Genomic DNA, 23,373 nt, shown 5'->3' on the forward strand with positions numbered 1-23,373 from the left:
CAGGGAAAACTACTAAATTGGATGGAAGACTTTTTGCAAGAAAGAAAAATGAGAGTAGTGATAAGAAACCAGCACTCAAAATGGGATGAAGTAATAAGCGGTGTTCCGCAGGGAACAGTTCTGGCCCCAATAATGTTTGCTATATATATTAATGATATGGATGAAGGAATAGAAAGCTATATGAGCTTCTTTGCAGATGATGCAAAACTACTGAAAAGAGTGAAAACTGAAGAAGATTGTGAATCACTACAGAGAGATCTAAATATAGTATAGGAATGGAGTAGGAAGTGGGAGATGGAGTTCAATACAAAAAAGTGTAGTATAATGGAATTTGGAAAAAGCAAAAACAGAATAACAGGAGCATATAAATTGGGAGAAGAAGGAATAAAAAAAGTAGAAAATGAGAAGGACCTGGGAGTCATTGTTATGAATAATATGTCACCTGAAAAACATATAAATAAGATTTTTGGAGAAACTTATAATTTAATAAGAACAATCAAAGTTGCATTTACATACCTGGATGAAGAAATGGTGAAGAAAATCCTAATCACCCTGATAAGACCAAGATTGGAATATGCAGCAACGATATGGTCACCAAGTACAAAAAAAATGTATAAAAAAACTTGAAAGAATACAAAGAGCAATTACAAAACTGGCACCAACACTCTCAAAACTATCATATGAAGAGAGACTAGAAAAACTTGAACTACAGACACTAGAGCAAAGAAGAGAGGAGATTTGATAGCTATTTACAGAATCATGAAAGGCATAGAAATTACTGATAGAGAGAATCTGATAAAATGGGATAACAGAAATACAAGAGGACACGGAAAGAAAATAAAAAAAGACAGCTATAGAAGAGACTTGAAAAAGAACAGCTTTCCTCACAGAGTAATAAACAGTTGGAACAAGTTAGATGAGAAAGTGGTGTGTGCAAAAACAATACATGAATTTAAAAATAGTTTAGATAAAATGAGATATGAAGACGGGACCCCACGAGCATAGCTCCCCTTCCCGTAAAATACAACTAGGTAAATACAACTAGGTAAATACATTCAAACTCCTCTCTTCCTCTCTTATGTCTCATGTTTCTGCCCCATACAGTGCTGTCGGTACAATCACCCCTTCATACAATCTCTTAGCATCCATTCCCAAATGTCTTATTCTCATTACACATTTAATCCCTCAAGGCATTTACTCACTTCTCTCAATCTACATTCTACCTTCATCTCCACTCCTCCCTTTGCTGCCACATTCACAACCAAGTATCTAAAACTATCCATTCCTCCAGTCTCTCACCATTAATACTCACTTCCAGTCTGCTGCCAAATTTTCCCCTTGTACTTCTCATCACCTTACTTTTACTCACATTTATCTTAAACTTCCTTCTTTCACACACCTTCCCAAACTCTGCCACTAACTTCCTCAATCCCTCCTCTGATTCTGCTACAAATGCAGTGTCATCAGCAAACAACAGCTGGGTTATCTCCCACTTTTCTTCATTTTCTTTAACCATCTCCAATCCCTGACCCACCACCCTTGCATCCACCTCTCGCACCACCCTATCCATATGGAAAATGAACAGCCAGGGCAACATGACATCCCTGACAAAGTCCCACCCTTACCTCAAATCACTCTCTCCATTTCTTATTTGTAATATTGTATAAATATGGTATGTGATTGCGTAGAACCATGTAGCGGGTTCCCACTAATGAACTTAACAAATAGTGTGCCATCAGTTCTTCGACAGCCTTAGGCAAGAGAACATGTCTCTCACCTTAATGTCATACTTTTGTTTTAATACAACTCGTACAAGAAACTTGTCAGTATTTTCTGAACCACCATTATAGCCTCCATATAATGAAGCAGTGGGGATAAGCCAGTTTTGGCTGTTGGGTCCTGCTATGGAGGTGCTGTGTCTTGCTGTATTGCTTAAAACCTATATAGCAATGGGCTGGGGATGGGGTTGACCCTTCAGCCACAAGGAGCCAAGATAAAAGGGACAAAAAAGGGGTGATGGATTGGTGTTGGACAGATGAAGTGTAGATATATGCCTTGGCTGGGCCACTCCTCGTATAAGGGGGAATGGATCTTTTGGTACATGTGTGTATTTACCTAAATGTAGTATACAGGAAAGGAGCAGTGCTCATTGGGTCCCATCTCCTACTCTCCAGTTTATCATACCTAGCTTCAAATTCATGTATATATTGGTAAGGAAAGTATTCTAGCATTGATTATTATTTCTGTCTCAATAGTTAAGATATCCAATAGATTAAATGTCACCCCCATGGAGGTGATTCATTACACTGGCCTGCGTTTCAAAACCTTACAAAGGTTAAGGGTTTTTTAATTTATTTAAGACCCTTTTTGTATGCTGAATTAAAAAATACAGTTCATTTTCCTGGGTCAGGTCTGGTTTCTAAGATATAGTCTATTTCTATTCAAGCATATTTTTCCAAAATATTGCAATTATCCAAGTGTTTATGGTCTTTGTTTTTGCAAAACTGGGCCATGGGTAACCTTTAATAATTATCTTTATTTCTCTTTTCAGGTCTAGATATGTATAATAATGGATTGGAAATGTAAAAAACATCCTAATAGCTTCTGTTATATCTGTGGAGATGTGGTTCTTCCAGACTGTCAAGCAAGAATCACGGATTTTGTGAAGAAGGCATGTAAAGTTTACTTTGGAGTCGAACTAGGGGACCAGGATAAGCCATTTGCTCCCCATATCTGCTGCAAAACATGTGTAGAGAACCTACAGGATTGGAAGAACAAAAAAAAGGAAGAATATGCTATTTGGTGTTCCAATGGTGTGGAGGGAAGGGAAAGATCACATTACCAACTGCTACTTTTGCATGACAAATCTAAAAGGCATCAATCGCTAGAATAAGCACCATGTTCAATACCCTGATGTTCTTTCTGCCATAAAGCCAGTCCCACATGGCCCCGATCCTCCTGTTCCTGAGGCAAATGTCAATGTGGAATCTAGTTCTGATTCTGAATCTAGTGATATGACTGATATAGCTGAGTGTGGTGTATACAGGCCAAAAGAGGATGACCAACCGGTGCCTTTGACCCAAGCTGAACTCAATGACCTGACACGAGACCTGAACCTTTCCAAGGAATCTGCCCAGCTACTGGGTTCTTGTCTTCAAGAGAAAGGTCTACTGGCACCAGAAACAACATTCTATTGGTATTGGTACCACGAGAGAGAATTTAGAAAATTCTTTGCATTTAATGAAGCATCTTCACTGGTCTACTGTAACAATATTGCTGACTTGATTGAATTACTTGGTCTGAAGTATGATGCTATGGAATGGAGACTTTTCATTGACTCATCTAATAGAAGTATCAAGGCAGTTCTTCTGAATAATGGAAATAAGTTTTCAACAATCCCTGTTGGGCACTCAGTTGAAATGAAAGAAACCCATAAAAGCATGGAACATCTGTTGTCTGCTCTGAACTACCAGGAACATAAATGGTTGTTCTGTGGAGATCTTAAAGTTGTTGGACTCATCCTAGAACTTCAATGTGGTTACACAAAGTATCCATGCTTTCTGTGCTTATGGGATAGCCATCCAGATGACCAGCATTATGTCAGACAAGTGACCATCAAGACGAGGATTAAAACCTGGATCACACAACGTTCTGTCCCACCCTCTGGTTGAACCAAGCAAGATATTGCTTCCAGCCCTTCACATCAAACTCGGTCTCCTGAAGAACTTTGTAAAGACATTGGACAGGGAAGGTAGAGGATTTGCTTTCCTCCATCAGAAGTTTCAACTAAAAAGCATGAAGAAATTTAAGACAGGTATATATGATGGTCCTTAAATAAGGGTACTCATCAAGGACACTAGTTTTGATGATTCACTGAATCCTGCTGAACTCTTTGTCAGTCATTGCAGACTTCCTTGGCAACCACAGAGTTAATGGAGAATTTCCGCTAACTTTGTGCGTGCATGTCATTGAAAATAAACTTCCTCCAGCCTCATCTGGACTATTTTCCAGAGAATTGTGGAGACTTTAGTGAAAAACAGGGTGAGCACTTTCACAAAGATGTCAGTGTTATGGAGGAACACTATCAAGGCTGATGGGATGTCAACTTTCTGGCTGACAATTGCTGGTGCATGAAGAGGGATGTGGAGTCTGCTGAGCACAAAAGGAAGTCCCTGAAGAGACCATTCATCCACGAGTAGCTTCCTTAGTTCATTATACTCTTCTTGCTATTAAAAATATTTTGTAAGGCTTCTGTGAATAAATTTGTCTAATATTTTCAATATTGTGTTTCATTCACCTATAAATAGATTGGAATTTAGGATATTTTTAATGTGCTGATATTTCATTAACTTGAACTGATTGAGTAAAATGAGCATGATTTTTGGATTCAGTGTATTGTATTATGTGTTGGACCTTGAAAACAGCGCAGGCCAGTGTTTTAGCTTTATAAGCAGTAAGACTTATTGGGGTTTCTTAGAATACAAGTGAAATCATGTTAATTGCAGATATAATTAATGTCTTGATATTTTATACTAAAGTGCAAATTTTTTATTTTCAGGCACAGTGATAGATATAGGGGCTGTCATTGTTTGAAATGGACCAACACTTGAAAGGATGGTTCACAGAGAGGTTACCAGTATGCCCTGGTGAGGCATTCTCCATGCAAGTCAAGGAAATTCTTTTGGAGAAGAAGAGTGAATACCAAGACATTAAAATCTTTGAGAGGTATATATTTCCTACTGGTCAAGTCTTCAGAAGAAACCTTATTGTCATAACTGATGTGCATATTAATCTAATTTACCCAGTAGTAATGTACTGGGAAAGAGCTTTGCTTGTGTAGTTCCATCCCTTTGTCTTCTCTGATCAGACTTGCTTTCAATCTATTTTTATATTTGTCTGTGTCCTCTTTTAGTTTATCCTATAAATTAATGCACCTGTATGGAAAGCTGTATTCTTTGATATCCCTCAGGCACCTTGGCTTTTCCAGTTTCCATGAGCTCATGTCACTTTCTCATTCCAGACTTTAGAGTTCATCTGTTATTGTTTCTACCTCTTTCATTGATCTGAATACAGCAATAATAATATCTTTTTCTTTTTTCTTAAGAAGGCATCACCAGCTTTTCTAAGATTTTCTTATATGATCAGTCTTTATGTATGTAGTTACCTAGTTGTTTTTACGTAGTTGTATTTATGTAATTGTCTATATACCAAGGGCCTAATATCTGGAAACATGGGAAAACCATCACAATCTCCAAACCTAACAAAGACCCAACAGTTCCAGCATCACACTGCCAATCACATATCTCTGCAACCCCTCCAAAGTCATAGAATGCCTCATACTACAACTCGTCACACCGTATACCCCCATTGCCAAATCACAACACTGTTTTAGACCACTACATTCCACAAACGCTCTTCTGATTGACCGTAAACAAGGAGTTTTTGACAGCATCAGTTCAGGTAGGCCTGGACACAAAACACTTCTCATAACATTAGTATCCCCCAAAATAATCTCACAAAATGTGCAAACTGGTCTCACTTCAAGCACTGTAGCCAAAATTTTTGAAAAAATTATCAAGAATAGATGGATAACACATGGAAGAAAACAATAAAATAAACTTGTGACAATTTGGATTCAGACAGGGAAGATCATGTGCTACAAATTTAATATGTTTCTACATATCTGCAAAGAAATTCATATAACACTACTCCTTCATCCATGTCATTTATGTATATGGCAAACATGATGAGGGCCAATACTGATCCCTGTGGGTCACCACTTTTCATTTCTTCCCAATTTGAGAATTTATCTCTAATTATTACTCTCATTTTTCTCCCGGTCAGGAAGTCTTTCATCCATTCCAATAATTTTCCTCTGATGGCACCTATTGATTCTATCTTCCTTATTAGTTTATTGTGTGGTCCAGAAAGGCACAGTCTGCCCAACCATCTCTTTCTTGTATTATGTCTATTAATCTTGAGTAGAACAGATCAAGTTTGTTGTATATGACCTTCTTTGTCTGAATCCAAATTGATTTAGATTCAGTATAGCTTTTTCTTCCAAATGTTGAACCCATCTATTTTTGATGACCTTTTCGCAAATTTTTGCTACTGTGCTTGTCAGGGAGACCGGTCTGTAATTTGATGGGTCTTCCTTGTTTCCTCCCTTATAAATCGGTACAATGTTTTATATGTGTAGGTTTGTATTTGTTCTCCCTTGTAAGTTGTATTCTTTGTCTTTTGTATGGATTTTTGGTAACCTGGTCTTTAATTTGCAGCACACATTTTGGACGTGTTCTGGTGTTGGATGGAGCAATCCAGTGTACTGAAAGAGATGAAGCATCTTACCAGGAGATGATTACGTTTCTTCCTTTGAATGCACATCCCTGTCCCAAAAAGGTAAAGATATCTTATTTGTAGTTTTTCAAGTTTTGATAACCTAAATTATCATGAGAAATCCAAACATTCAGGTAACTGCAATCAATCAATTTATCCATTGCTGAAAACCTGCAACAAGAGGATATGAAGCTAGAATTATGCAAATAATGAAAAAGATAATGTTCAGGAATCCAACTTACAAACAACTATTGAAAGGTGGGAAACACTGCAAAGTTAGTGTTCAGAATATAAGAAATTTGAAATGGAAGTAAAAAGGTTACAGTAAAATGAAGACACTTGTAATGTAAAGAAAGAGAACAAACATGAGATACCAAGAGTATCTCTACTGTTTAAGTTGTATTTACCCAATTATGTTTACTTTATTGTAGTATACAGGAAAGGACCTACAATTATGGAGTCCTGTCTCTTGTTCTCCATTTATCATACCTAGTTTTAAATTCTTTTATGATTTGAGCTTGGGATATTTCAGTAGTTTATATATCTGTACAGAAAATTGCATTTCTTTTTGTCCTTCAGACATGTGGACTTTTTCAATTTGTTCCTGTAGCTTTATGAAGCCCACTTGTATTAGGCCAAGAGATCTAAGTTTTGTCCACTCCTCTTAGTGATCTTAATATTACAATCCAGCCAACTGCCTCTCTTTGTTCCCTTAACCACTTCAGTACAAGTCAAATTCTCGCATGCAGCACTAGCTGCCATATGTACAATGGATCATACTACTCACATTATAAAATATAAAGTCACTGGTGTATTACTCCTTTTCTTTTACTCTGAGTAATAATAAACAAAGTGTGATCAAACCAGTTCACAGAATCTGGGGCTAACTCATGTACAACTACAAAAAAATATATACAATCAAGACACCGATGCCGACATCTTCATGTACCCACTCGCACCTCATGATGCCTATGTAGGTGTCATTGTAATGAAGTGGTTAATAATGGCAGGGTCACCTTTCTAGTATAGAATTATACAGTTTATCTACATACATATACCAAGGCTTCTTACCCCTTACAAGGGAGGTAGACAAAAACAAAAGACATAAAATCATTCCCACTCATTCCATCCCTAAATACACTCCACTCCCCTCCACCCTCCCTCCCATCCTAGCACCTCCTGGATGATGGGTCATCCCTGCACCTTGTCCACTATCCTAGGTCAGAGGCAGTGTTGCAAGGCACAGCACATCCACAGCAAGGCCACTTTATTAAATCAGCAACCCTCCCTCTCCGTCCCCCATGCATAAAAGGAGAAGACAGGGAGAAATCCCTTTGTTCTGTGTCAAATTTTGCTCACACATACTACCTGACCCCCATCCCCCCACCCATTTCACCTCATGCATCACATCATCATCCATATACAACCATTCTCCATTCACCCCTGTCTTCTGTCCTCTCCCATCCTTCCTCAACAGACATTCCCCTCTTCCCCAAAGCCCCCTTCACCCCATCTATCCATCTCATCCTAGGACGTCCCCTCATGTTCACTCCCTCCACATCTGCCTTCCATACCTCTTTTACTAGTCTTTCTTCACTCATTCTTTCCATGTGTCCAAACCATCCTAATACTCTTCATCAACCCTATCTCCCAACTCCCTTTCCACCCCTGTTCTCCTCCTCACCTAAAATAGGTACGCCTAATTAGGTCAAGAGACGACGCAGAGATTCTGCAGGATGATCTTAACAAATTGCTCACATGGTCAGTGAAATGGCAAATGAACTTCAATATCTCTAAGTGTAGTATGTTAAACGTAGGGCTACACAACCCTGAAAATAGATACAGCTTAGATAACACACTTTTAGAGAAAACTGAGTGCGAGAGAGACTTGTGAGTTCTAGTAAGTCCGGACCTTAAAATCAGGAAATAATGCATTAGTTCCAGGAATAAAGCTAACAGAGCATTAGGTTTCATTGCTAGGACCGTAACGAATAGAATTGCAGAGGTAATTATTAAACTCTATCTAGTGATAGATCCATCCTTGACTATGCGGTACAGTTTTGGTCTCCGTCCTACAGAATGGACATCAATTCACTAAAATCAGTACAGAGAAGAATGACCAAAATGATACATGGGCTCAGAAATTTGCCTTACGAAGAGAGGCTAAGGCACCTTAACTTACACTCTGGAAAGCTGCAGAGTGTGGGGTGATCTAATAGAGGTTCAAGTGGATCAAAGGCTTTAACAAGGGTAATGCAAACAAGGTCATCATATGAAAACAACAGTGCAGGACTTGCAGTAATGGTAATAAATTGGACAAATTTAGATTTAAAAAGGAAATAGGCAAGAATTGGTTTACTAATAGGGTGGTCAACGAATGGAATAAACTTAGTAACCATGTAGTAAGCACTGAAACTCTCAGTTGTTTTAAGAAACAATTAGACAACTTTATGGATGGGGATGACAGGTGGTGATGGATACGGAGCTGCCTAGTGGTCTCTTGCAGTCTCCTTCATTCTTATGTTCTTATGTTATGTTATGTTTGGCCTCTCTCCTACAGTGCTGTTGCAGTTGTTGCTGCTTTTACTCAACACTATAGACACCCAGTACTAAAAAGAATATAAAGAAATTAGAATACAAAGAGCAATGACAAAGATGACACCAACACTCTTCAAATTAACATATGAACAAAGATTGTCCAAATTGGAACTACCAACACTGGAACAAAAAAGAGAAAGAGGAGATCTACTTATTTATAGAATCATGAAAGGAATGGAAATCCTAGATAGGGATGATTTCTTAAAATGAGACAACAAAAAACAAGAGGACATGAAAAGAAACTCAAAAAGGATAATTATAGAAAAGATCTGAAAAAGAATAGCTTCCCACGCAGAGTGGTGGATACTCGGAATAAATTAGACCAGGAAACTGTGTGTGCAAACACTATTCAAGATTTTAAGAAAAAACTTGATGCTGAAAGATACAAAGACAGGTCACCACAAGCATAGCTCCCTTCCTGTATAATGCAACTAGGTAAATACAACTGGGTAAAATTAACATGGCTTTCAATAATTTAGTTTCTATATTGGGGCCATATATATATTTTATTACTGTGCTGTGCCAACATATGACTGAATAAGCTTACTTTTGACTATCTACCAAGGGCTTTCCCCCCCTTATAAGGGATGTAGCCAAGTCAAAAGGCATGTACCCACTCCCACACATTCCATTCCCATCCACCACCCTTTCCTCCCTCTTATATTAGGTCCTTACTTTTGTATTTCATATAATTTGTTAATTAACTCTGGCTGTCAGTCCTTGCTATGGAAGAGTAGTTCATTGGTTTTGGTCCAAGCAGTATGGTGGAGGACAGAATAACTTCTTATTCCTTATATGCTGAGATGGGAGGGATGGTTAAATGGGTTTTGTTTGTTTGATGTGCGTGTGTTTTAAGTTGGCCATCCTTATACAAGGGGGAAAGGGCTTTTGGTACATAAATACATACATACATATACCAAAGGCTTTTTCACCCTTACAGGGGAAGTAGCCAAAAAACAAAGGCATAAAAACCACTCCCACACATTCCATCCCCAACATACTCCACTCCCATCCACCCCCTTCCCTCCCTCTTATCTTGGCTCCTCCTGGATGACAGGTCATCCCTGCATCCTGTCCACTGCCTTGGGTCAGAAGCAGTGTTGCAAGACACAGCACATCCACAGCAAAACTGCTTCATTAAATTGGCGACCCCCCTCTCCATCTCCTCATGCAGAAATGAAGAAGGTGCGTCACTTTATTTCTCATACATACTCCCTCACCACCCATCCCCCACCCACTCCTCTTCATGCATCACAGCATCATCCATACTCAACCATTCTCCATTCACCCCTATCTTCTGTCCTCTCCCATCCTTACTCAATAGACATTCCCCTCTTCCCCAATGCCCCTTTTACCCCATCCATCCTTCTCATCCTAGGTCGCCCCCCTCATGTTCATTCCTTCCACCTCTGCCTTCCACACTTCTTTTACTAGTCTTCCTTTACTCATTCTCCAACCCTCATCCACCCCAAACTCATTCATCACCTATCCTCCTCATTTTCTCATTCTATCCAGCCTAGTAACCCCTATCATACTTCTCGGGCACCTCATCCCAACACATTGAAACAACTCCTCTCTTCCTCTCTTATGTTCCATGTTTCTGCCCCACACAGTGCCATTGGCACAATCACTAATAAGACCAAAACTGGAGTACGCAGCAACACTATGGACAACCAGTACTAAAAAGAGTATAAAGAAATTAGAAAGAATACAAAGAGCAATGACAAAATTGGCACCAACTCTCTCCAAATTAACATACGAACAAAGATTGTCCAAATTGGAATCACCAACTCTGGAACAAAGAAAAGAAAAAGGAGATCTGCTGGCCATAGAATCATGTAAGGAATGGAAATCCTAGATAGGAATGATTTATTAAAATGGGACAATGGAAAAACAAGAGGACATGGAAAAAAACTCAAAAAGGATAACTATAGAAGAAATCTGAAAAAAAAAAAAAATTGTTTCTCACAGAGTACTGGATACCTGGAATAATTTAGATAAAGAAACCGTGTGTGCAAACACTTCAAGATTTTAAGAAAAAACTTGATGCTGAAAGATACAAAGACAGGTCACAACGAGCATAGCTCCCTTCCTGTATAATACAATTAGGTTAATACAATCTCCTCTTAGCATCCATTCCCAAATGTTTATTTTTACTTCTCTCAAGGTATCTACATTTTCACTTCTATTCCTCCCTTTCCCACCACATTTGCACCCAAGTATCTAAAACTATCCACACACACCGACCACGGAACCGACAACACCTTCGTCGCAGTGCCCAAAGAAGAGGATAAACAATGAAAAAGGAAACCTGGTTTGTATTGTATGGGAGGTGAGAAATTGTGGGTGTCCAAAATGATATCTCTGCAGTGCTATTTAAATGTATTATGATGTAATAAGCAAAAAAAAAAAAAAAAATGAAAGAAAATAACGAAAAGTCTGACTCAAACGACAACTTCAAACCAGAGTCATCTAGTGGCGCCGTGCCGCACAACAATGTAAACAATCATTGCGAGACTCCTGCAACCACTAGGGTATATCACAATGATGCTTTTTGAGGATTCAGTAAGTACAAAAGGAGGAGTTTAAATCGAATCTTAGAGATAGAGAGGGAAATGAGCAAAAATAAAATATGGTGGGAGAATGAAATTATGGACTTAAGGAACGAAATTGTTGGACTAATGCATTGCTTAGTGCAAGCAAACGTTGAAATTTCTGACCTGAGGAAAACTAACTTGTATCTAAGAAACGAGATTAAGGAAATGAAAAATTATATAAGAGAGCTGAAGAGTAAAAATGAAAAGAAGAGAATTAGTGATACTACCAATAGCAACAACTTCAAAAAAGAGATAAACAACAAAATACAAGCAATGACTGAAAAAATTGAAGAGAACTTAGGTGAGGAAAGTATCCAAAAGATTAACCCCTTCCATACAGTGCCGCATACATAGGCGGCATGAGGAGCAAGTGGATACACGAGGCTGCCATATCGGCGTCTTGATTATATTTATTGTAGTTGCCCCTGCGTAATGACATACTCTCTAAACTGTCTTCATCACATTTTCTATGGTTATCATTCACGGGTGAAAGAGAGAACGATCAATATAAGCGGTGACTATATTTTATGATGAGAGTATTATTGCGACACATCGTACGTCTGACAGCTAATGCTGCCCGCGAGATTTTGGCTCGGAGTGAAGAGGTTAAGAAATGGAAGGAAAACATTGAAAATAAATTGCTTTCAAAGGAATAGTCCAACAACAAATGCAGGAAAATGCAAGACACAATTATCCAAGTAATTAATGAAAAAGCTAATTGGGTCAGAGATACAGTGGATAGGAAAAAATGTATTGTGGTATATGGACTAAAAGAAAAACATGGTCTGCCAAGGTACATGAGAGAAAAAGAAGAAAAAGAGACAGCAATTCATAAGAGAGAAGATCAAGATGGACAAGATGCATAAGGATTGATGGTGCAAAATAGGATTGGTCAAAAAAAATAAATGATAAAAAGAGAAATGAGTAATGAGGAATTAGAAAAAGAGAAGACACTAAGAGATGAAGCAAAGAAAAAAAAAAAAAAAAACGATGAGAACAGAGACCGAAAGCAAGGAATTCTATTGGAGAGTAATCGACATGAAACTAAGGAAATGATACATCAGAATGGGCGAACCAAAGACAAAAAAAAAAAAAAAATGGAGAAACAAAAAAAATTGGAAGAGGCCTATACCAACACCAACGAATAAATTTCAGGACTGAATGAACTTAATGATTACCGGCTAGAAGAAAAACCAGACATAATGGGAGTTGAGACTAAACTAAGGGGTGAAATACCATCCATCGATGTTGGACAAGGACTACAATTACTGGATTAAAAACAGAGACAAGAAACAGGGAGGAGAAATGTTCTTGGCCAAGAAAAACTTGAATGTGACAAAAATTGCAGAGGGCAAAGGTAATGTAGAACTGATCATGATAAAAGTTGAAGACAAGAACATGAAAAGTAGAAAGTTTGTGGTGACTTATGTGCCCCCAAAAATGAACGCTTGGAAAGAGAGCAAGCATACAAAAATGCTAGAAGATGCAAGGCAATCATTAAATGAAATACTAATGGGCAGGGGTAATCTGGTAATTATGGGGGACTTCAATTGCAGAGAAATTTGTTGGGAGAACATGACAGTGAGAGAAGACTTGTGGGATAATGTACTACTGGACATGACCATGGAATATACAATGACTCAGTGGGTCAATGAAAACACCAGATACAGAAATAATGAGGAGCCATCGAAGCTAGATTTAATATTTACAACAGAACCTGAAATTGTGGATAAAATCCAATACAAGACTCCAATTGGAAAGAGTGACCATATACTCATTGAGACTGAATTAAAGGAAGAAATATACATGGAGAGAAATGAAAAGCATAGGAAAGGAAGATTGATATACAACAAAATGGACTTAGGAAAACTAAAGAAATTCTTCCAGAAAGCAGATTGGGAAAAATTTTACATGGAAGAGACAAAAGTGGAAAAGAAGTGGGATATCTTGATGGATAATTACAATGAAGGGGTGAATAGGCACATACCAAGACAGAAGCTAGAGAGAGTGTATATTAAATGCTGATTCAACAAAAGATGCAGTGAGGCAAAAGATAGAAGGGACAGAGCTTGGAAAAGATGAAGAAAAGATAAGAAAACCTGGAAAATGGCAAATATATATAAACTATAGAAATGAGTGTGTTAAAGTGCGAAGAGAGGAAAAAAGAAACCATGAAAAGGACATTATAGAGAAATGCAAAGAGCAACCCAAGCTATTCTATTGATACATGAATGGTAAACTTAAAAACAAACAGGAAATGGTGAAACTACGCCAAGAGAATATAGAATACATAGCATACATACATACATATACCAAAGTATTTTTCCCCCTTACAAGGGAGGTAGCCAAAAAGAAAAAGGCATAAAAACCATTCCCACCTATTCCACCCCTAATACACACCACTCCACTCCCCTCCACTCCCCTCCACTCTCCTCCACTCCCCTCCACTCTCCTCCACTCTCTACCCTCCTTCTTATCTTGGCACCTCCTGGATGACTGGTCATCCATCTTGTCCACTGCCCTGGGCAACAAGGCCACTTCCTTAAGTTGACGGCCCCCCCTCTCTGTCCCCTCATGCAGAAAAGAAGACGAGGAGAAATCCCTTCGGGCTGCGTCAAATTTTTCTCACACATACTACCTTGCCCCCCATCCCCCCACCCATTCCACCTCATGCATCACAACATCATCCATATACAACTATTCTCCATTCACCCCTGTCCTCTCCCATCCTTCCTCAACAGCACCTCCCTCTTCCCCAAAGCCCCTTGTACCCCATCCATCCATCTCATCCTAGGTTGCCCCCTCATGTTTACTCCCTCCACATCTGCCTTCCATACCTCTTTTACTAGTCTTTCTTCTCTCATTCTTTCCATGTGTCCAAACCTTCCCAGTACTCTTTCATCCACCCTATCTCCCAACTCCTTTACCACCTCTGTTCCCCTCCTCACCTCCTCATTTCTCACTCTATCCAGCCCAGTAACCCCCATCATACTTCTCAGACACCTCATCTCAAACACATTCAAACTCCTTCTCTCTTCTTCTCTTATGTTCCATGTTTCTGCCCCATACAGTGCTGTTGGTACAATCACTCCTTCATACAATATCCTCTTACCCTCCAATCCCAAATGTCTATTCGTCATTACACTTTTCAATCCACCAAGGCATTTACTCGCTTCTCTCAATCTACATTCTACCTCCACTCCAGCCTTTCCTGCCACATTCGTACCCAAGTATCTAAAACTATCCACTTCCTCCAGTCGCTCAGAAGAATTAGAAATGGCTGAAGTCCTGAATAATCATTTCAAATCTGTTTTCACTAGAGAGAAAGCACAATATTGGGACGAAGGAAATGAAAGGCAATCTCCCCCCATGGGGAAATCACATGGCTCAAATGGAATTGCAAATTGGATTCTAAAAGAATGCAAAGAAGAACTAACGGACAAAATACATAACATAATAAGTTGCTCACTTAAAGAAGGAAAAATACCAAAACACTGGAAAAATGCTAATATTGTACATACATATACCAAAGGCTTTTTCCTCCTTACAGGGGGGGTAGCCAAAAAGAAAAATGGATAGAAACCACTCCCACCCATTTCACCCCCTACATATTCCACTCCCCTCCACCCTCCTCCCTCCCTCTCATCTTGGCACCTCCTGGATGACGGGTCATCCCTGCATCCTGTCCACTGCCCTGGGTCAGAAGCAGTGTCGCAAGACACAGTACATCCACAACAAGGCCGCTTCATTAATTTGGCGACCCCCCCCTCTCCGTCTCCTCATGCAGAAAAGAAGACGGGGAGAAATCCCCTTGGGCTGGATCAAATTTGTCATACATACTTCCTCACCCCCCATCCCCCACCCACTCCCCCTCATGCATCACAGCATCATCTATACACAACCCTTCTCCATTCACCCCAATCTTCTGTCCTCTCCTGTCCTTCCTCAACAGACATTCCTCTCTTTTGTAATGCCCCTTTTACCCCATCCATCCATCTCATCCTAGGACGCCCCCTCATATTTACTCCTTCCACCTCTACCTTCCACACCTCTTTTGCTAATCTTTCTTCACTCATTCTTTCCATGTGTCCAAACCATCGTAATACTCTGTCATCAACCCTATCTCCCAACTCCCATTCCACCCCTGTTCTCCTCCTCACCTCCTCATTTCTCACTCTAGCCTAATAACCCCTATCATACTTCTCAGACACCTCATCTCAAACACATTCAAACCCCTCTCTTCCTCTCTTAAGTTCCATGTTTCTGCCCCATACAGTGCTGTCAGCACAATCACTCCTTTATATAACCTCCTCTTAGCATCCATTCCCAGATGTCTATTTCTCATTACACTTTTTAATTCACCAAGGCATTTACTCGCTTCTCTCAATCTACATTCTATCTCCACCCCAACTCTTCCCTTTCCTGCCACATTTGCACCCAAGTATCTAAAACTATCCTCTTCCTCCAGTCTCTCTCCCTTAATGCTCACTTCCAGCCTGCTGTCACTCTCTCCCCTTGTACATCTCATCATCTTACTTTTGCCCACATTTATCTTCAGCTTTGCCACATTTATCTTCAGCTTCAGCTTCTTTCACACACCTCAAACTCTGCCACTAACTTCCTCAATCCCTCCTATGATCCTGCTACAAGCTCAGTGTTGTCAGCAAACAACAACTGGCTTATCTCCCACTTTTCTCCATTTTCTTTCACCATCTCCAACCCCCTACCCACTACCCTTGCATTCACCTCTTGCACCACCCCATCCATGTATAGATGGAACAGCTAGGGCGACACTAACACATCCCTGACGAAGTCCCACCTTTACCTCAAACCATTCACTCTCTCCATTTCTAATCCTAACACAAGCTCTACTACTCTCATAAAAACTTGACTGCTCTTAACCATATATCTGCAGTACCTCCCACAGTGCCTTCCTGTCTACCCTGTCATAAGCCTTTTCCAAATCCATAAAAGCCCAAAAAACATCCCTACCTTTTGCTATAGCTTTCTCACATATCTGTCTTACCACAAAAATCTGATCTACACAACCCCTACCTGTCCTAAAACCACACTGTTCCTCACCAATTACTTCCTCTGTTCCTCTCCTGATCCTCTCAATTAAGTCCTGCCCATAAGCCTTCCCAACTACACTCAATAAGCTGATCCCTCGGAAACAACAACACTCACATTTGTCCCCCTTTCCCTTGTAAAGCGGAACAATACAGGCACTTCTCCAGTCCTCCAGCACTCTACCCTCTCTTAAACAAACATTAAATAACCTCACCAGCCAGTCCAGCATAACTGTACCTACTTTCTTCAGACATTCTGCATGGCAACCATTCAACCCAGATGCCTTACCTGCTCTCATCATCTTAACAGCTGCTTTCACTTCATCTTTCCCTATTTCTCCTCCATTCTCCTCACTCCTCACTCTCATTTTCTTAGCATTTCCCACTGCAACTACTTTTCCCTCCCTATCCTCCTTCACATTTAGCAACTCCCTAAAATACTCTTCCCACCTTCCTCTCACTGCCTTCTCTTCCATTATCATCTGTCCATCTGCACCTTTTACCTTTTCTTCTCTACTTGACTCACCTCCTCTTCCTCTTTTAATTTCATTCAAAAACATATTTTTATTACTTTCAAAATTTTCTGTCATACTCTTTCCCCATTTTACATCTGCTCTCCTCTTTGCTTCCTTTATCTTATGCTTAACTTCCTTTCTCTTTACTTTGTACCTCTCATATGATTCCCTTGTCCTAATTTGTAGCCAATCTATGAAAGCCTGCTTCTTCTCTTCCACACCCTTCTTTGCTTCCTTATCCCACCACTCACAACCCTTCCTTCAATTTCCTCCTCCCCTCCTTGTTCCACACACCATCCTTGCACACCTTAGGACTCCCTCCTTGAACCATCCCCATTCCTCCTCCACTCCTAATTCTACTCTCCTTCACTCCCTCCCACTCCTCTCTCAACTTCTTATACTCATTCTCCTTTTCTTTCTCATTTAAGCAGTTCACTCTAAGTACCTCCCTACCCTCTGCCCTTTTCCTCTTTCTCCACCTATTCTTCACTCTCAATTTACCTTCCACCAGAAAATGATCTGATATTCCCCCACTCTCTCCCCTTAGGACATGTACATCCTTAACTCTTCCTACCACACTCCTGGTCACCACTATATAGTCCATTAATGCTCTATCTGCCACCCTTCCATCCACCACCTTCTCCCACATGTACTTATGCTTGACTTTCTTCCTAAACACTGTATTTGCTATCATCAACTCTCAAGACACATCTCCACCATCAATTCTCCACTACAATTTTTACCTGGAGCTTACCAATCACTGCATCTATTGGTTTGTTTCCTACCCTAGCATTAAGGTCTCCCAATACAACTACATTGACATTTCTCCCTAATCCCTCTATGCAATCATGTAAATCTACCCAAAATCCTCCCTTTCCTCTACGCTCTTCTCATTACCAGGCCCATACGCACTTACAACAACCCACATCTCCCTTCCCAGCTTCACCTTCATCCATATCAACCTTGAAGAAACCTCCTTCCACTCCACTACATGCCTACCTATCTCTTCACCTACTAGTATAGCCACCCCTTCTCTCCCTCATCCCTTCTTCACTCCTGAGTACCTCCAAACTACACTCCCAAACTCGCACTTGCCCCTCCCTTTCATTTTAGTTTCACTCAAAGCCAGCACATCCATCTTTCTTCTCACAAGCATACTGTCTATCTCTTCCCTTTTACTCTCATCTGTACCACATCCACGCACATTAAAAGACCTAAACCGTAGGGTACTGGTTGGAAAACTCCCAGATGCTCTTATGCCTTTACTTTTTTTTAGGAATGTCCCCTATGGGGCTACAGGTAGCAGGACTTCTAATCCCATCTCCCATCCCGTTTTTTGTCACCTTTTACGACTCAAGTGGAAAGACTTGGTAGTAGCATTCTCTTCCCCTACCACAGGGTAGGTGAAAAAGGAAATGAATATTCAGAGAAATGGTACAGGACAGTAACAAGGGGTTCGGGGACAGCATAATGGAGGGACCGTCATAGTATAAAAGTGTCATAATTTCTCTAGGAACAGAGTTTTCCTCTATCGGAGACAAAATGATGTGTGGCTCTGGTCCATAGGGGTGCCCCATATAGACCCTAAAATATCAACTGCATGCTACTTTGCCACAATAACATGCAGCCAATACCCCAGACGGGTAAGGAGGAAACAAGGAAGAACCAACTAACTACAGGCCAGTCTCACTAACAAGCACTACAGCCCAAATTTGTGAGAAAATCAAGATTAGATGGGTAAAACACCTGGAAGACAATAGTATAATAAATCCAAGACTATTTGGGTTCAGACAAGGAAGATCATGTACCACAAACTTAATACGTTTCTACTCAAGATTAATAGACATAGTGGAAGAAAGGAATGGATGGGCTGATTGTGCCCTCCTAGACTTACAAAAAGCTTTTGACAAAGTACCACACAAAAAATTATTAAGAAAAACAGGAACATATAGGAGGGATACAAGGGAACCTACTAAAATGGATGGAGGACTTCCTGATTAGTAGAAAGATGAGAGTAGTGCTCAGAGAAAAATATTCAGGTTGGAAAGAGATGATCAGTTGAGTACCGCAAGGATCTGTATTGGCTCCAATAATGTTTGCTATTTATGTGAATGACATGGATGATAATGTGAAATGTTACATGAGCTTCTTTGCAGATGACACCAAACTATTAAGGAAAGTAAAAACTGAAAAGGATTGCGAATCACTGCAGGAAGACCTGAATAAGGTATGGAACTGGAGTCAGAAATGGGAAGTGGACTTCATTATTAACAAGTGTAGCATAATGGAGTTTGGAAAAAGTAAAAATAGAATATTAGGACAATATAAAATTGGAACCAGGGAGGTAAAGAATGAGAGATCCAAAAAAGATATGGGTGTAATTATCTCAAATGAACTGTCCTATGACAAACAGATAAGCAAAATTGTTGGAGAATCCTACAACTTGCTAAGATCAATAAAAGTGGAGTTTACATAATTGGACGAAAAAATGATTAAAGAAATATTGATCACACTGATAAGGCCTAGACTAGAATATGCGGCGACATTGTGGTCACCCAGTACTAAAAAGAATATAAAGAAAATAGAAAGAATCCAGAGAGTAGCCACAAAAATGGCACCTGCACTTGTAAACTTGTCATATGAGGAGAGATTGGCTAAACTGGAGTTTCTGATTCTGGAGCAAAGAAGAGAGAGAGAGGTGACCTACTGACCATCTACAGAATCATGAAGGGCACAGAAATACTCGATAGAGAGGACTTATTAAACTGGGACAAGAGAAACAAGAGGACATGGAAAGAAAATAAAAAACATAGGTATAGAAGAGATCTGAAGAAAAACAGTTTTCCACATAGAGTGGTGGACACTTGGAACAAACTGGACAAAAAAATAGAGTGCGCTAAAACCATTCATGAGTTTAAGAGCAAACTAGACACTGCGAGGTGCAAAGGCGGGACACCATGAGCACAGCTCCCGTTCCCGCAAAATACAACTAGATAAATACTTCCCCCAGTCTCTCTCCCTTAATACTTCTAGTCTGCTGCCACTTTCTCCCCATGGACATCTCATCACCTTACTTTTACCCACATTTATCTTCAACTTACTTCTTTTGCACACCTTCCTAAACTCCATCACTAACTTCCTCAATCCCCCTTCAGATTCTGCTACAAATGCAGTTCATCAGCAAACAACAACTGGCTTATCTCCCACTTTTCTCCATTTTCTTTAACCATCTCTAATCCCCGACCCATTACCCTTGCATTTACCTCTCGCACCACCCCATCCATGTATAAATTGAACAGTCAAGGCGACCTAACACATCCCTGACAAAGTCCCACCTTTACCTCAAACCACTAACTCTCCCCATTTCTGATTCCAACACAAACTCTACTACTTTCGTAAAAACTCTTGACTACTCTTAAAAGCTTTCCTCCTCTCCCATATATCTGTAATACCTTCCACAGTGCCTTCCTGTCTACCCTGTCATAAGCCTTTTCCAAATCCATAAAAGCCCCCAAAATCCTTGCCTTTTCCTAAAGCTTTCTTACATATCTGTCATAACATAAAAATCTGATCTATGCAACCCCTACCTGTCCTAAACCCTTAAGTATAAAATATAATGGCTGAATAGAATGTTACCTCAACATTAACTTTATTTGATATTTTTATGTAGATTTATTGATGTAGTATACTGCTTCCTAATTGAAGGCATGGAATAGATGTGGTACTCCAAAATGAATTTATTTTTATTTTTTCCTTTTCTTACAGGTTTTGATTGTTGGTGGAGGAGATGGAGGAGTGGCAAGAGAAGTTGCCAAACACCCACAGGTGGAGAGCATTGTGCAATGTGAAATTGACAAGGAGGTATGTATTATGGTGCATGGATGTTGGATATTTTTTCCAAAGAAATTAGAGATGTGGAAGGGTGTAATAGTAACCTTTGTCTTGAATTTTATTGATTAGAAAGTCATAGACCCAATAGCTAGCAGCAGTCCATTGCCTCTCCCTTTGAGATTTGGGAAGAAATGTAGGACTGTTGTCTGTGTCTGTGAGTGGCTGGTAGGAGAAAGATAGAACAGTCACTGGTTGTCAGCTTTCCTAGTGTGAAAAAAGTTTGGGGGAGAAATAATTGAAGTTGACAGAAATTTTGAACCTGATACAGAGATTAAATGCCTGCTACTGTACCTTGAGATAGAATTAAGGGTATTGATAGGTTTTGAGAAGGAGTAAATTAAAAGTGATAGTGAAGTGATTGAAGATGGGTACTTGCATGAGGTGATCATGCAATAATATCAGGGAGAATCATCTCCTTGCCACCTATCATCAAATCCCATCAACTTCCCCACTTATATTTGGAGGTGTAGACTGGGCTTGAGATCTCTTTTTACCAACTTCATCTGTATCTCCTCCACCTTTAAACACAAGGAGAGCTGACAGCCAGCTACTAATCCCCTCCTGCAACTTTTAGCATAGAAACAGTTCTACACTAATACAGCATAGACAGCTGTCCAAGTTTTCTTTCTAGAGAGGTCTGTGGAAGGGTTTGAGGACCACTGCCTGTTGCTGTGTTGCTGCAGTTAACCACTCTGTGAAATTCAAGGCAACAAATAATTGATTCATTAAGTGACAATAAAAGAAGTGGTTCATTAATTATGTAGTATTAGACAGGTATGGGGAGGAGAAGAGATGACTGGTAGAGTAAGGAACTGGAACATTTGCATGGAGTAACAAAGGAAAAGATGAGCAATGACTAGAGAGTAAAACAGAAGAAAAGGTTTACAGTAATAACCTGTGCTTCTTTCCTTAGCGACAGTATTAGGCCAAAGGGTTAGTAAAAGAAAGATTTAAAGAGAGCAGTAGAAATGAGGGTCAGAAGTTAAGTGTTCAGCATTATAGTATTTATTTATTTATTTATTTATTTTATTTATTTTATTTATTTTATTTATTTTATTTATTTTATTTATTTTATTTATTTTATTTATTTTATTTATTTTATTTATTTTATTTATTTTATTTATTTTATTTATTTTATTTATTTTATTTATTTTATTTATTTTGTTTATTTATTTATTTATTTTTTGGTGGAGTCTCCAATTGTAAGAATGCTGCATGAATCTGGACCATAGGTGTGTCACTAGAATTTGTAGAATGTTGACTACATAAAACTTGTACAGTCATTACTTCAGAAATCTCTTTGTGGGAAGTAACTCAGACTGTTTTGTTTCTTGTATTTGTGTGGGAATGTTTCTGTATCACTATATCGAAGTGGGAAGGGAGCAGTTGCTGATTGTATGAAAAAGTGTAAGAATACAAAAGAAATTACATATACCAATGGCTTTTTCCCCCTTACAAGGGAGATAGCCAAAAACAAAGGCATAAAATCCACTCCCACCTATTCCATCCCCACATATTCCACTCCCATTCACCTCCCTCCCTCTTACCTTGGCTCCTCCTGGAGGACAGGTCATCCCTGGATCCCGCCCACTGCCATGGGTCAGAAGCAATGTAGCAAGACACAGCACATCCACAGCAAGGCTGCTTCATGTTATTGGCAACCTCCCCTCTCGATCCCCTCATAAAGAAAAAAGAGAAGACAGGGAGAAATCCCTCTAGGCTTCATAAAAATATCATTCACACATACTCTATCCCCCACTCACTCTCATGCATCACAGCATCATCTATACACAACCATTCTCCACTCACCCCTATCTTTTTTCTTCTCCTTTTCTTCCTCAACAGACATTCCCCTCTTTCCCAATGCCCCTTTCACTCCATCCATCCATCTCATCCTTGGTCACCCCCTCATGTTCACTTCTTCCACCTCTGTCTTCTACACCTCTTTTACTGATCTTTCTTCACTCATTCTTTCCATGTGTCCAAACCCTATCGCCCAACTCCCTTTCCACCCCCTCTCCTCTTCACCTTATTTCTCATGTTAACCAGCCTAGTAACCTCTACCATACTTCTCAGGTATTTCATCCAAAACACATTTAAACTCTCTCTTATGTTCCATGTTTCAACCACTCCTTCATACATACTTTGGACACACACCAGCAGTGGTTGAAGTAAGACGTATGGAAAAACAAGCTCCGAAATTCTAAGCAGCACTTTGCCGACAGACGAATTTGGAACCAACCCTGCCTAGTTGTTTACAAAAACGAGAATGGAGAAGTATACTAAGAGTGACCAATAATTGAACTGTCTTTTTGTCTTTTTTTTTTCACGGTCAGTTACTTAACCTCTTCAGTACGGGCCAAAATC

The 23,373-nt window shown here is 39.6% G+C and overlaps 1 protein-coding gene and 1 pseudogene across 3 annotated transcripts in view; both read left to right on the forward strand.

Moving 5' to 3' along the window:
- SpdS (Spermidine Synthase) overlaps positions 1 to 23,373 on the forward strand; it is a 157,936-nt gene that overhangs the window by 61,602 nt on the left and 72,961 nt on the right. For all 3 annotated transcript variants that reach the window (XM_076207071.1, XM_076207070.1, XM_076207072.1), the window contains 3 exons: positions 4,559 to 4,725; positions 6,279 to 6,399; positions 20,881 to 20,976. In XM_076207071.1, coding sequence (XP_076063186.1) covers positions 4,595 to 4,725; positions 6,279 to 6,399; positions 20,881 to 20,976 — 348 coding nt within the window. In that variant the 5' untranslated portion in view covers positions 4,559 to 4,594. The remainder of the gene's footprint in view (positions 1 to 4,558; positions 4,726 to 6,278; positions 6,400 to 20,880; positions 20,977 to 23,373) is intronic.
- LOC143038102 (uncharacterized) lies at positions 1,849 to 4,552 on the forward strand (annotated as a pseudogene).

This window comes from Oratosquilla oratoria, chromosome 23 (assembly GCF_046742065.1).
Source record: "Oratosquilla oratoria isolate Oo_2021 chromosome 23, ASM4674206v1, whole genome shotgun sequence".
NCBI lineage: Eukaryota > Metazoa > Arthropoda > Malacostraca > Stomatopoda > Squillidae > Oratosquilla > Oratosquilla oratoria.